Below are 14,911 nucleotides of genomic sequence, written 5' to 3' on the forward strand. Positions count from 1 at the left end.
TCAGCAGGGAATAGGAAAAACAGGGCATACTTAATTCTGCCATCATGCAGTAACTCATTTTGACATGTCAGCATCATCAAAACTGGGTTTCAATTCCAGAAAGCTTCATATCCCAGTCATGCTTTATTACAAGTTTGAACTTTAAATTAAATGGTGCAGCATTATATATCACAATACAGCGTGTACGCACACACCAACTGCTACCCTGTCCAGCAGCACGGCCAGGGAGAGCACCTCCCATGGCAAACTGGGGAGTCACCCTCCGACCTGCAAACGTGGTGATTTATTTCCAGCTCTGCCACAACTGTGGATATGCCATCCCTGGCTCACAGTCAGTGTAAGTAGAGTCTTCACTGAACAGCACGTTACAGGTGAAAATACTTTTACTGTGTTTGAGATCACATCAGGTTGAAATATGATTAGGTCAGACCAGAAGCTGGAGACTCAAAATGCCTGAAATACCTCCATCTCCTGCAGAGCACTGCCACTACCTGCTGGGCTAGCCAGGCGGGCAGCCAGCGCTGGGCTGGGGTATGTTTGACGTTACTAAATTCCTCTTCCTGATAGCACTCCATTTACTCTTTTCTTTGGGTTTTTTTTTGCTAAAAATACCACCTCAAATTTTATTACATGGACAGATTTAACACAAGCTCTTTCTTAGAGAGGCACGTGAATCAGTAAGGAGGCAGCTTTGAGAAGGACCTCAGTTGAGGAACATGCTCAACATGCCCACATTTTCATGCACCTCTTTTTTGACGTGGGGCAACCAGTAATGTGACCAGCAGATCTTCTGCTGCAGGGGGACCACAGTATAGAGGGAGACACAACAGCAGAAAAAAGCTGCTGGGAAGCTCCTGGAACCCAGACGCAAGGACTGACCCTACCACATCCCGTGTCAGATGATATTCAGAGTGCTAATGGGAGCAGGAAAGTCCTTTGGATAATGGCACATGTCCCAGGAGAACAGGAAAAGATGCTGGAAGGAGAGGAAAGAGAAGAGGGAGAGCAACCCCCTTGTTCACATGCTCCAGGACCATGCCACTGCAGGGCACTGTGCGGGAAGAGAGAAACATGCAAGCTGCAGAAGACTGGGAAATGAGGCTGGGGTTGTGAAGAAGTGATGAAGACTAGGCGGGAACTGTTGGGATCATCACAGCTGAGGGGAGCTGTGGAGTTTCTCTGTGCCAGGATGAAGTTCAGAGTGCAGTGATGGAGCATGAAAGGCAACGGTGGAAGACAGAGAGCAGCCTGCAGAGCTCACAGAAGGACAGGGCAGAGGAGGAACAAGAGAGGACAGCAGAGGATGTCTTCCCCAGAGCTTGATACAGCTGCAGTGGGATGGGGACGGAAAGAGGCTGCACAGTGGTACACCCTCTGTCCACCACCACCATCAGGTGGTACCCAGATCAGTAAGCGCATGGACCTCTTGGGTAAACTTAGCCAGCCTGGGCTGGGGCTGAGTAGCAGAGAGAGCAGATCCACCACCCCAATGGTGTCAAAATGAAGGCATGCTTAGCAATGCGGATCAGACACAACCCGTCTGCTGTGCACCCATCGTGCCTTCATCGTGACCCACTCAGCACGGTGCAAAGGATGGCCATACCTCTCTTTTCACCTGTGAAAGGAACCAAGTCTTCTCTGTCTTTAACGTCCTTTGCCTGCTTTTCTAGGTGGGCCATGAGTTCCTCCCTTTTGAACGGGCCAGTCGGTGGCTTTTGCGTCTGATCCCGCTGCCTGAGCCCTGCTGGCAGCAATGCGTTCTAGGCACAGAGCGGAGAAACACGGGTTATCGCTGCAGGCCCTGATCCCCGTCCATCGAACGCTCCCCCCTCTCCACCTCCCTCATCGCACTGCCTTTCTTCCACATTGCTGGACAATTTGCCTCTCCTTGTGTCAAAGATTATCTCCATCCCACCCCATGGATTCCCACATCATCTAAGACATGCGATGCTCCTTCCTCCCCTCCAATTTCAAACGCTGGCTTCACTGCAAGATCCCCATGCTGCCAAGTGGATGCCTCCCTCCAGCAGCAGCTCCAGCCCTTTTTCTGGGGGCTCTCAGCCATCTCCTCCTGCTCCTCCTAGCCTCTTCCCACACCCTCACCATTTCTGCTGCCTCTTTGCAACATTGGCACTGCCAGAACCACGCTGCTAAACTCAACCCATCTTCTCCCCCCTACGTGTGTACATCCCAGTGCCCACATGCCCCACACGTCCCAACAAGAATCAGTTCAGGGAAATCCCACAGTCTTCCAAAGAGCAGATCCAGAGAGCTGCGGTGGTCTCTTCTGCCCTCCATGACCCATCACAAAACTGCAGGCAGGGTCTCACAGGGAAGGTCACTCCACTGCAGAACAAAACCCCTGCGAACCTCAGCCCATTTTCAAACTGCTTCCTTGTTGTTATTCAGTCGCATTAGCCACCATGGGAAGTTGCTTTGTGCCTGACACATATGGCACGTAAGCACCTGCTTACATTTAAATATAGAACAGCCTTAATGCAGTAAGTAAGACTATTCCCAGATTTGACACTAAGCATGTTCTTTAAAGCTTTCCTGGATAGAAGTCAACATTTAGTTTTTAAGACATCCAAGGCGATTTTGAACAACACGCTGATTTTCCCATGCCCGCCTAATAGGAGTAATTCATTATAATTTAAATCTGTACCAGTGAAAAGCCTGGGAAGGAAAATGACTAATAGGAAGCAGTTAGACTTGGGCAACCTTGGAGGGCAACAGAGGAGAACTGTGCTAATGCACAAGCAGGGGGGCATAGGAAGCAGCTTGCTGTGAGAGGCAACCATGCAGCCTTCATGCTTTAACCCCAGTAAGTAGGCTACACCTGTACTGACATGTTTGTGATTATTTTACCTTTCTGCATCTTTCACAGGATGCTGCCTGACTCTGCATCTTCCGAGGCTGCTGTAACCAGCCCATCAGCCCATACACTTAATCCCGGGAGCTAGCCTGCCACCTCTTAATTATTTTCCTGTGTTGCAATTAAAAATACTGCTGATGCAATCTACACTGCCCATCGTTTCCCCTGGAAACACTAACTGCATGTTGCAGGAACAATTCCTCACTTGGCAGCGCCCAGCCTCATCACCTAACGCTGCCGCAGCCCAGAGGCCTGCCAGTTGGCTCTGCACATCCCCTGCTAGGGCCGCAGGACAACGCTGCCTCCAAAAAGCTTTCATTGCTGGGCACCAGCAGGCCCAGCGTTTGCGTATGCACAGCTCCTACCGATGTTGGGAGGTTGCTAAAAAGCAATTGTCCCGTTTTACAAAACTCAGGGGTTTGGATTTCTGCCTAAATGGAGGAAAACACAGAACATTTGATGTTTGCTATGAAAAAAAAACCCCAAACAACCCTCAAAACCCAAAACATTCTCTCCAAGGTGGCATGATCAGAAGCAGAGATCCAAGTTCTGCAGGTTTACAGCCCTGTATCCACACTGGCTCATGCTGGTGCTGCAAACCGCAGGGCTCATCGCACCGGAGCATGCACGCCAGGGCACGGGCAGGGGAGTATCACTGAAAAAAAGAAGCCTCATGTGTAGCCCGTGCTTGCGATGGCAAATCTGATTCTGCTCATCTGTGGACAGTCTCTTCCATCCTTGTACCGAGTACAGGCTCTGCAAAGGATCCCACTTAAATATGGATTACTAAAGCAGCCAATTCCCCCAAAACTACCGAGATTTACCACCTAGCAAATCTCGTGTAAAAATTACTTACATCAGGATCCAGCTCCTCCAGTTCATTCTCTAACTTCCTGAGCTCCTCCTCTGTCAGAGCTCCAAGGATCTTGTCTTCATCCAGGTCTCGGTATTTTTCTAGCTCCTTCCTGTAAGACATCTTAGACGAGTCTCATGAATCTCACTTTTATGCCGAAACAGGACCTGAAATGAAAACAAGAAGCGTAAGGCTGAATGCATGAAACACGACACTGCAGTCCGGCTGGCCAGGGAACGCCAAATACCACAGAGTTGTAGAAGATTTATGCTTAAAGCATGGCTGACTTCAAAGCCAGGTCAGGTTGCTCAGCACCCGCCCCCCCGCCCCCCGCCTTCTCCGTCCGTATCCTACACACAAGTAATGGCCCATGGTCATGAGAGCAGCACGACTCCAGTAGCACATTGCCCCATGATGGGCTTGCAGGGCAGCACTGGGGAAGAAGTGCTTTGCTCAGGACCCTGGCTAGAGATGTCTTTCTCCAAGTGACGCTAGGCGCTAACGAAGCATCCTATGCATCTATTGCCATGAAGGACAACAAACTGCAAACCATAAACTCTGCAGCTCCCAGGCACCTACAAGCCCCCAGTTACACCTCCCTGCACGTGGCACTCCAGCTAATGCTGTCCCCAGGTGGGGAAACAGATTTGTGGCATCACCGAGTTACCTCCGAGCCCTGCAAACCTCCACGAGGCTACCGCGTGCCCGTGTTTTAAAGCCACAAGGAGATCAGGGGTTATTACCCACTCGTGTCCAGGAGGCTGCCAGCTAAACGTGCCGTTCGGTGACCCACCCTCCCTGAGACAACACGTGTTTGCTCTGTGCAAGCTGAGCAGCTGACCTGAGCCTTACTGCACGTCTGAACCAACGCTTCAAGAAGAAAAGTGGGAGTAAGGTACTGAATGACCTATCTGGATAATCCCAGCTGACCCAGGGGTTTGTCCCATGTCTCCTAACGCGAAATGCTGTCCGCACACAATCACAGGCACGTAACTGGGCCTCCGCCAGCTCTGAAGACCGTGGCAGACCTTCTACGGAGGTCGACTTGTTTAAAATATGCAGGTGGGTTAAAAATACACTCACTACAACACACAACAGTGTGGCCAGCTCTGCTTTTTTTTGCTGGAAGTTTCCTTCTGTTCCATAGCACTGTCTGTATATTTACATTTTTTTGGCTCAATTTTTGCAGAGAATGCTGAATTCCAGGTAATTTAAGGTGACTTTTCCTACAGTGTAAAAGAAGTTTTGCTGTTTTGCTATTCTCTCAAGGGGCATTTACATTAAAGTAACAGCAAGGCCTGTGCATTTTTCAAGGAGCCAAACAGCTTTTGATTTTCTACAAATGGCCTCTTTTCAGCTTCCATGGAGCGTCAGAGCCCTACCCCGAGCCACATCTCTCCAGCTTTGCTCATCCTCTCCAGGGCAGGTCATGCTCTTATGATCGCTCTTCATTAGCAGAGAGGTCTCTCTACACAACTTACAATGCAGCTGCCGTTCCAGATAGGAAAATTATCTTTAGCTTGGTCACAAAAGGGCACACTAATGCACACATGGCTCGACAGCAAGCCCTTAAATTTAGAGCCGTCATCTGGTCAGATGTTCAGTTTCCCACTGGCGTGATGGCCATTAAAAAAACTCCCCTCCCCCGCCCCCTCCCCTGCCACTCGCCACTTCGGAGGTGGAGCACCAGCAGACCGTGCCTCCTTGATGGGAGGAACAGCCCCCAAGGGCCCCCCAGCCCGGAGCGGAGGGGGTGACAACCAGATTTTCGTGCGGGCTGGTTTACTCTGCATGGCCACAGGCAACCTGCGGGCAGCAGGGTGGAGGGCAGCGGAGGGATGAGGGAGGAAGCACGGGCTATGGGGCTGGGTGAGTTTGGCTCAGCGAGGCGGTGGGGACCCCCGTGCTCCTGCGCTTTGCCAGTCCCCTGCGGCAGCCAGCGCGAGGCACCTCAAGCTGCCAGACTGACGTGCAGCAGCCACGCAGCCATGCTCCAGCCAGGCAAGGAGCCACGTCCAGGCATATAAAAAAAAGCAGAGCCTTTATCACAATTACCCATGAACAAGCGCTCATCGTTAACAGCAATTCTTACTACTCTGATGCGGAAGATGCTAGAAAAGCAGCCTGGACCCGGGTCTGGAGATGTGCTGCAACCTTAGATTGAAGTGCATGAACCACGACTAGCCTGCATTTCGTATTACGCTTCTAGTTTTGACCGATTTGCTGTGGAAGACGCTGGAGCTAGGAGCAGGCAGGAAGGCAGAGGATAACCTGCCCCAGGGCGCTAAGTTCCCTGAAACCGCTTAAAATACCCACGCCTGCCATGCACGTGGCAGCCTCTGCCTTGGCCACGTGTGGGGACGACTGCTCCTGGAGGCAGCCACGGCCCCTTCCCAGCAGCCAGGGGCAGCCCACCGGCGGCGGCCGGGCCGGGCCGGGGGCTCAGCCCCTGCGGGGCTGACCTTGTCGCCTCCCGCCAGAAGGACGGCATCTGTCAGCACCGAGAGGTGAGAGGCAGGACGGACGTCGGATGTCGCAGGATGTGCGCAGGCCATGCTTCTGGAAAGCGCTCCAGGGTTCAAAGCACCTTGCAGAGATGCGAAGCCGGGGCTGCACATAGTGAAGACCTTGAGGGTTGAGGACATGTGCAGGAGCCTGCTGAAATGCAGCCAAAATCCCCGGTGGGAGAGTTTCATTTGTGACGTACCCCAAGCAGAGCTGCTGGGAGGGGACGGTGCCCTCACAGCCTCGCTGGTGTGGCCGGGCGGCACCGACAACCCACACAGCTCCTGCGGAGAACGCGCTGGGAACCCTGCCCGTGCCGGCAGCAGCAGGCTGCCTTGCACCGCTCCCCGGCCCCCCGAACAAGCTGTGGGGGTTTAGCATCGCATCCTCCAGCACAGCCTCCAGGACTGGAACGTTCACTGGCACTCCCTTATCTCCCCATCCCAGGCCTCTTCTACCCTATCTTGCTAATGAGTGCCGAAAGAAAAAGCAAACAGCCCTTCTGCTGTAAATGGCAAGAGGGCTTTGTACTGCCAAAAATAAGCAAGCAGGTAAATCCTGCCTAAGCATAGTTGTTTTCCTTCACACAACATGCTGAAACACCCACCTCTGCAAACAGCTCACCCAACCCACGCTAGGGTTCATACACGGTTTAACACGGGTCCCCCCACACCTGCACTCCAAAAAAATAACAAGATCTTCCAACACAACCGCAGTTTTATATTCAAATTTTAAACCCACACCCTTCTGGACATTCAGGGAAGAGTTAACCCTAATTCACCACAAATCTGCTCCATCAAATCGATTCTCAGTGCCTTCCTAAGATGGCAGCTTTGATTTGTTATTCCTCATTAAACCTACCAATATGCTTTTCGTTCAGTCAATGAAGGGAGCATCACAACAAAATGTATACGTAATATACAGAAGCTGCACAGGACTGACACTGTTGCAACTTTAAGTCCTCAAAAAATTTAAATTCATATTGACTACCAAGATAGCAAAATTTTAGGTCTCAGTGTCTGAAGTATCCATCCGACACATTAGAGGACAGGCCAAACACTTGCACTTGGTGAGTCTGAGGCGCGCACAAGTCAGTGTGCGTGAAGCCCAATAAAAAGGTTCAAGGAGAAAAACTAAATCGGCTGGGAGATGAACGTACACCATAGGTCATCTACAGGGAAGACTGTTCCTATCATGAATATAGGAAAACAAGGAAAAAAAAAAAAAAAGGCAGCTTTTGTGATTAAGGGGAGGGCTGGAATAGTTTCTTTCTGGAAACCGCTGAACAAGCCAACAGATGCTGTAGAACGAGTGACAATGAAAAGTGTCCCCGTACAACAGTGGCAATACTCCTTTCACTGCTCTGCACCAGTACAGCCCCCCTGCAGCACTGTGGGCACCAAAACCTGAGAGCAGCACCAGCCTCCGCGCAGGGAACCAGTACAGCCCCCCTGCAGCACTGTGGGCACCAAAACCTGAGAGCAGCACCAGCCTCCGCGCAGGGAACCAGTGGAGACCTGGGGAAGGTGGCCCACGTGGGACCACTGTGTCCCATCCACGGCGGAGAGCGGGCATGGGGACATGGCCATGCTCCTCAAGTGGGCAAGGAGCAGCAATGGGCTCAGGCTGCAGTGGGCTGCTTGGGGAGGCTGCGGAGCAGCACGGGCACCGCCAAGTCAGAGGATCTGCGGGGTCATCCCTCCATTCTCTGACAACCCCAGGAAAAAGAACCAAAGGAGAGAGCAGAACTGGGTAAAGTGACAGGAACAGCAGCGAGCAAGACAAATTCCAAGAAAACACAAAAGTGTCATGGAGAAAGCACAGAGACTGACTTCCCCCGGGTGCTGCGTAACGCGGCACAGCGGCAGCCTTGTGCACGCCGACGCTGGGGCGCGCGGCCTCGAACTGCACGGCCTCCCACGTGCATGAGTGTGCCAGCAGCAGGACATGCCGGAAAGCCCCTTCCTCTTCATGTGTACACGGGGAGAAAGAGCAACTAACCTCAGTGAAGGTTAGTTCGGTGATAAATTCTGTTACTGTTCCAATCCGACTCCGATTTCGGCGTTCCCCGGCTTGCCCCGCATGCGGCTCACTTCCATGGGAGGGTTTGGTGTGTCTCGAGTCAGCAGCCACAACGGATCTCCAGCAAAAGCAGAGGCCAGTGAGAACCACGGCGGCCGAAATAAACATCCTTCCCATCCACCCTCAAATATACTGGGAAACTTTTTCAGTGCTTTGAAGTAAGAAAACAGATCAAGGGCTTGGTTTCTGAGATAAGGAGGTGGCCAGCAAGCATCAACAGCATGGGCATCAATGATTCTTGGAAAAACTGCCAAGTTTGAAGGCAGAAGGCTACGCAGGATGAAAGCTGGTTTCAAGCAGCACTGGAGGCAGGAGTTAACCTCATGAGGGATAGCCTGGCTCAAGATCAGTTCCTATTTGACTCATGCAGAGGTTTGACTTACAGGATTTTTTAGTAGCTTAAGTATAGACCCGAGTCAAAGTTCAGAGCTATTATTTTTTCAGTATAAAAATAATAAACCAATGTCAACCAACCCCTCTGTAGTTGCTACAATCTCTTTTTTATTTTCTTTGACTTTTAGCATAACTTTAAATGCCCAGGCTTTTTTTGAGAAACTATACACACCTCAAGTGACCATCTCCTATAAACTTGAAGAGAAGCCAAGTACTTTCTGTGTGCACACTTAGACCTCAGTGAATCACTCAGGTGTAAATCCAAGATGCACACTGTGCAGATGAGAGGAGCAAATCAGCTCTGGTTGGTTTCCTAAACAAAGACTGTATTTTTATGTGGCTTCTCAGTCCCCTGACAAACCTTAAAGCCATTAGCTAATGCTAATGAATTCTCATACAGAACTCAACCCCCAATTTCTTGTCAAGCGGCACATGCCTGCACAGGGTCCATCAGCACAGGCGTAACGCAGAGCAAGCCTGGGCAACCCCTTCGTCTGACAGTCAGGGAACAAAGGAGAGGGCTGGGGCATTTGCAGGGAGGTCCGGAGGAAGGGAGGGTACCAGAAGCACTTGGAGAAGGGGAGACACAGTGGGGATGTAGGGATGAAGGGCATCTATCCACCAAAACATGAGTCTCCGGTGGTCCCGCAGCTCATGGGATGGCTTGCGAACTCTGGGCTTGCATCCCAGCACACCTGAGTGCTGGTGTGCAAGAGGCGGACTCGACAGCCGCCCTGCTGTTTTGAGTCACTGAGCACCCCAACGTTAACCAGTTCCCAGGAGTTTCAAGAAGGGACCAACAAATTAGGGCCAGGTCCAGTAACAACAGAGGGAAAGATGCACATCAGCTTCTTCTGAGATCACAACTGAAAACGTGAGTCCACGCGAATTTTGCAAAACCCAGTAGCAAAGCACAGCAGAGCACAAGAGGAGCTGGATCTGTCCCCAGCATCACCCCACAGCCTTACGCATCCAAACTCTTGAGCACCGGGTGCCTCCTGTCACCAATCACCCTGGTCACGAGAGACTGAAACACAGGCATGCTGGAACCAGAATGCTCTCCTCCCAGCGCACAGGTCCACAAACCCACAGCCAGCCGCCCCCTCTCTGGAGGACACGGCCAGAGCCCAGCACTGGCCTTGCTGGTGGCCACACACCCTGTACCTGCAGCACAAGCAGTGAGATGTTTGCCCCATTTCAAGCGAACATCCCTCCTAAACTTCAAGTCTTTGCTTGGAGAAATGAAAGGAAGACAAATATCTGAAGTCAGTCATTTTAGAGGAATGGTCTCCTGCACGTTTTTGCAGGTTCTTTTTTAGGCTGATCTCATTTTCTCAGCCAGAGGGACTTTTTAACTTATGCTCTTCTGCATAAACGCAGAGCCAGGCTATAGCATCAAGTGCTGTTGTTCTGCTCGGACTCTGCATCACCATCTTGAAAATGTAAGACGTTGAAACATCTTGTTAAAACTACAAAAGGCTTCCTATAGACTGTGCGCCGGACTTGCAGTCCAAGTTGCACGAGAAAACATCTAGCCAGGAGGTCCACAGAGGTGGATGTTCCCCTCTTCTTAGCACCCCTAAGGCTGCATCCAGTTTGATGGCCCACGGCAGAAGATAAGCCTTGACAAGCTGAAGAGACTCCAGTGCAGGGCCATGAGGATGGGCCGGGATACAGAAGATGTGAGGAGAAGCGGAGGGAACTGGACTTCTTCAGCCTGGAGAGGGTAAGGCTGCAGCGGGATCTAATTGCTGCCAGTCATCTGCTGCCTAAAGGGAAAGGATTTCTAGAGAAGACAGAACCAGGCTTTCCTCAGAGGTGCATAGGGGAAGTACAAGGGGCAATGGGAACAAGCTGTGGCAAGAGAAATTCTTACTGGACATCAGGGGAAAACTCCTTGCTGCAAGAGCGGTGCAGCACTTGGACAGGGGCCAGAGAGGTGGTGGGATTTCTGCCCTTGGATACTTGATGCTCAACTGGACAAGTCCCTGGGCAACCTGACCTAGCTCTGGGCTAGGCCTGCTCAGAGGAGGACACTGGACTGGGAACTTCCAGAGGTCCCTTCTCATCTAAACTTTCTGTGACTTGGTCTTAGAAGAATGCGCAGGTCTGTCCAACTGCCCAGGTTCCTCCTCTGAATGCCAGGAGGTTACATAGGATGGGAACTGGGCTCTGAGCTGACCCCCTACGTTTCACAAAAACCTGTTGTTTTCTGCACTTACTTAATTTACCTAGCTGAAGCAAAGTCCTCACTGTGTGGATTCAAGTTTGAATTCTGGTTCAACACAAGGGAGTTTAGCTGCCTTCCCCCGAAACAAGCTGTTCAAACCACCACAAGCGCAGACATGGTTGAAGGTCACCTTGGCTAAATCCCTCGCTTCTGCAGCACGAGAGTGAGTCACCCAGCCCGCAGGAGAGGACAGATCTTGCTTTCCAGCTTTCTCACGCTGACAAGCCCTTGTGCAGCTTGCAGAGTAGCCAAGCATCATTTTGAATGACTCTCAATAAAATAGAGCATACAAGGCAGTTGATATCCCCAGGCCCTGCTCAGCAAGCAGAGCCCATCAGGCGTTATCTTCATCCCTTAGCCCTTCCACAGCAGAGCTGGGCAGTGCCAGCACATTCATGCCCTGGATGAGAGGAGTGGACAGAAAAAAGACATTGGATGCTCCAGACAGTGAGAAGCTCTGTCATATCAGATGCAGAAAGCGGAGCTCAGCAGGCACCCTTGCCGCTCCAAGGCAAGCCAGCCATCAGCTAGAAAGACTGAGCCCCTCTCAGACTCCCTGCAAGAGGGTCATGCCTAATGAAATCCAACAGGGAATCTGCTGTCCCTTCAGGAAATGGAGATCTGTCCCTTCTCCAAGGAAGATCTGGATTTCCTCCAGTTTGATAAAAACCCCACAACCAGCAGCCATTAACCTAAGACACGCTGAAACTCGTATTTGAGAAGGAACATCTGGATGGAGGCATTTTGGATCCATCAAAGCACACCATGACTTCTGCCTCTCTAAATGACACATGGGCCACGCAAAACACGTAATGCTATCTGGAGTTATTGTCACCACCCAGAACCCTACAGCAATGAAGTTCAATACGCCACAGACAACGCTCACTGATGCTGCTGCTTCATTCCCAGGGGGATCCCCATGCTGGAGCTGACACTCCCATCCTTGCACTTGACAGCTCCACAGCCCACAGCTTGTTGTCCGAGGTCATGCCCGCACTTAGGGAAAGCTCCCTCTGCTCGACCAAAGTGACCTCTCCCTTCAGCCACTGGTGCTGAGGGAAGTCTTATGGTGGTTGTGCTTTCCCGGACCTTCCTCTCTCCTTGAGTGCCAGGAGGTGCAGCTCACTCAGTTCCTAACCCAATACTCAGAAACTGCCTGGCCCTCCCCTCCTCAGCCCTCCTGCAGCCTCCAAGCCACACAACTCATTACTGGCTCTTACCAAGTGGTCTTTCTTATCAGGGCCACCCAGTAAATAGCCTGGATGTTTGGAAACCGGGCAACACCTAACAAGGTTAAACTCTGCCAAAGCCCAAACACAAACCATCCCAGCTGTATCTCACCTTTGCATATTTTTAAGGCAGACACTTGTAAACACAGTTATGTGTTTTCCTCTTGGGGGTGAGGTTCTCTCATGCACCTGGCATGTGCCTAATTGCTTAATTATGATTCCCTATGAAAAGTGCATGGGCACACTTGAGTCATTAGTGACACCGTGAATTCAGTTCCTGCCCTGCAACTTGAACCCTTCCGCTTGGAAACTTCACAGCCAGCAGAGTCTCCTCTGAAAAGGGATCCTGGGTTTCTTGCCTGAACTTCTGTTAGCCCTCGGATGGAGTCCTGCTTCTCTGGCACACTCCAGTTGCAGGGAGCAGCTGCACCTGATGGATGCTGTGTGAACACCGGAGCACTGCACTGAGCCGTGCCTCGGACCCTTTGACAGGCGATGGCGAGGTCCTGTAAAAGAGAGGCCCTGACAGACTGCCTGGAGCAAAGCACAGCAAGCTGTTAGTAACTGATCTATGTCTGCATGATCCTGATCCCACCCCGCTGTTAGGGCGGCTGAAGCAGAGCAAGAGAAAGTGAAACGCTCCATCAAGGTGCAGCTAATAAGCCCTGGATAGGTTGATGCTTGATGAACGCCGGAGCAAAATGAGTACTGTTCCAGCAGCAATAAGCATGTGGCGTACACTGTGCCCCAAATTTGCATGAGACATTTAGCAGAGGTGGGACCCTCACACAATCCCGCCAGGCCTGAAGAAACAAAGATACCTCTTGCAGCTGGGACAGCTACTAAACCACACAGTGCTGGGACAGGGCCGAGCTCTGGGGAAGCACTGCTGTAGCCTTGTTTCCACACTTCTTCCAGGGCATCTGCTACTAGTTTCTGCCAGCCAGAGTATCCCAGGCGGGCAGGCTCTGGTCTGACCCAGGAGAGCCTCTGATATGGGTTTATCTCATTCACCATGAATGAGCAGGAAGAACCCCCTCGCAGGAGGGTGATGCAGCTCTGAGACGGGTCACCAGGGAGGTGGGGTCTCCATCTTTGGGGATTTCTAGGCACAGGCTATGTGAAGCCACAACCTCCCTGGGGCTGAGGAAAGATCTGCTGTGAGCTGGGGATGGAAGAGAGAACCGCTGAGCCACCGGCAGCGCTGGGGTCCTGTGACAAAAAACATGTGGCCATTTAGCAACACAGAGCCATGGAACACAATTTTTATCCCCTGTTTCTTCCAAGAGTCTGGTAATTTTACAAAGCAAATGTGTTTTGACTAGAAGTCTCTGCCTGGAATAGAGAAGTGAAGACAGAGTCTTCCTAGCTCACATTTTGCAAATGGCTGTCAACTCCAGAGGAAAAAAATCAGAAGGCAGATCCCAGCTTCCTCCCCTTGAGCTGTGCTGGGCTTTCACAAAAACTCCACATGCCTGGAAAACAGTGAAGCAGCAAACAGGAAAGCAAAACAATTCATCTGCAAACATTACATTCAGCAGCACGTTGCTCTGGGGGATGCAGCTACACATCTAGCAACAGGGGACAGACGCTTCTTACAAAAGGATCATTCAGGATCTCTTGAAAAGATAAATCAAACTGTCCTTTGGGTGAATGAAAGTAGAACAAGGACATCAGTAGTGAGCTAGGCCAGGCTGTCTCCATGTCTGTTTGACTTTCCCAAATACACCAAGGATGGGGGGAGGCAGCAAGATATTCTGAATATTATGCAAAAACATATTCTCCGGGAAAAAGCCAGCAGACCATCACAGCTGAGAGATGTGTGGCGAAAAGAACAAGACAAGTCAGGCTGGAAAACAGAGCAATGCTGAAGGGGGGAAAAAATAGAGCCCTGAAAGAGGGCAAAGAGACACCTTCAGTGAGCGTGTGATACAGCACACTTGTTGGACTACCCAAATGCACGTACATTAGGGCAGCAGGCACACTGGCTGAGAAGAGACACCACCACAGACTCTTCTACAGCACTGCAAAAGGCATGCAGCTCTGGGCAGCGCAGTGCCAGCAAGGCAGTGCTTGACTTCAGTGTTGTAGCCCAGCTCCTCCTTCCAAGAAGACAAAAGATGAAGGGCTCACGACCGTAACCTGAAGCAGGGCTTGCACGCTCAAAAGTTTGTCCAGCATTTGCTCTACCAGCGAGTCTGAGAGAAGGTGCCACCTCTTCACAAAAATCTTGTGTCTTTGATGAGAAATGAGGAACTCACTCTTCACTCTCCAGTGAGTCACACACGAGGAAGGGATTTTATACACACTTAAAAATAACCTCAGCCACATGGCTGAGCACCTTTCTGGCTCAAGGCCCAACACCCCAGGAAAGATGTAAAGAGACTGGAGCGAGGACCTCTGACTCGGGGTAGGGCAGCCGGTCCAGAAGGGGGGCAGTGGGCAAGGGGTTCTGCCCAACCCACCGTCCGGGGGCATTTCAAAGGCAGAAGCGGATGGATGAGCCCATGGGGATGGCGCGTGAGCGGGGGCAGGAGCTGCCTCCAGCTGAGTGAAGGAAAGTTATCTTCGAGAAAGGCAGCGCCTTTCAGGCAAGGCAGGGACTGTTTCAAGCCGGAGAAAGGACGGCCATGGAAAATACACCGCGAGGACGCCGGGGACCTTTCCCCCCGCGAATTTCTACTTTTCCCGCACAAAAGCAGCGCGGCTTCCTACTGACCCGCCCCCTGCAGAACCACCTCCTA

At 51.5% G+C, this 14,911-nt stretch overlaps 1 protein-coding gene across 10 annotated transcripts in view; it reads right to left on the bottom strand.

Moving 5' to 3' along the window:
* Positions 1–14,911, bottom strand: part of TMOD1 (tropomodulin 1) — a 38,559-nt gene that overhangs the window by 14,341 nt on the left and 9,307 nt on the right. For 5 of the 10 annotated variants that reach the window (XM_009646906.2, XM_035902305.1, XM_035902303.1 and 2 more), the window contains exons 1-3: positions 8,235–8,268; positions 3,732–3,895; positions 1,604–1,760 (exon numbers count right to left, since the gene is read on the bottom strand). In XM_009646906.2, coding sequence (XP_009645201.1) covers positions 1,604–1,760; positions 3,732–3,851 — 277 coding nt within the window. In that variant the 5' untranslated portion in view covers positions 3,852–3,895; positions 8,235–8,268. The other 5 variants (XM_035902300.1, XM_035902301.1, XM_035902299.1 and 2 more) reach the window with 5 other exon arrangements.

This window comes from Egretta garzetta, unplaced genomic scaffold, assembly GCF_000687185.1.
Source record: "Egretta garzetta isolate BGI_Z169 unplaced genomic scaffold, ASM68718v1 scaffold709, whole genome shotgun sequence".
NCBI classification, from domain to species: Eukaryota; Metazoa; Chordata; class Aves; order Pelecaniformes; family Ardeidae; genus Egretta; species Egretta garzetta.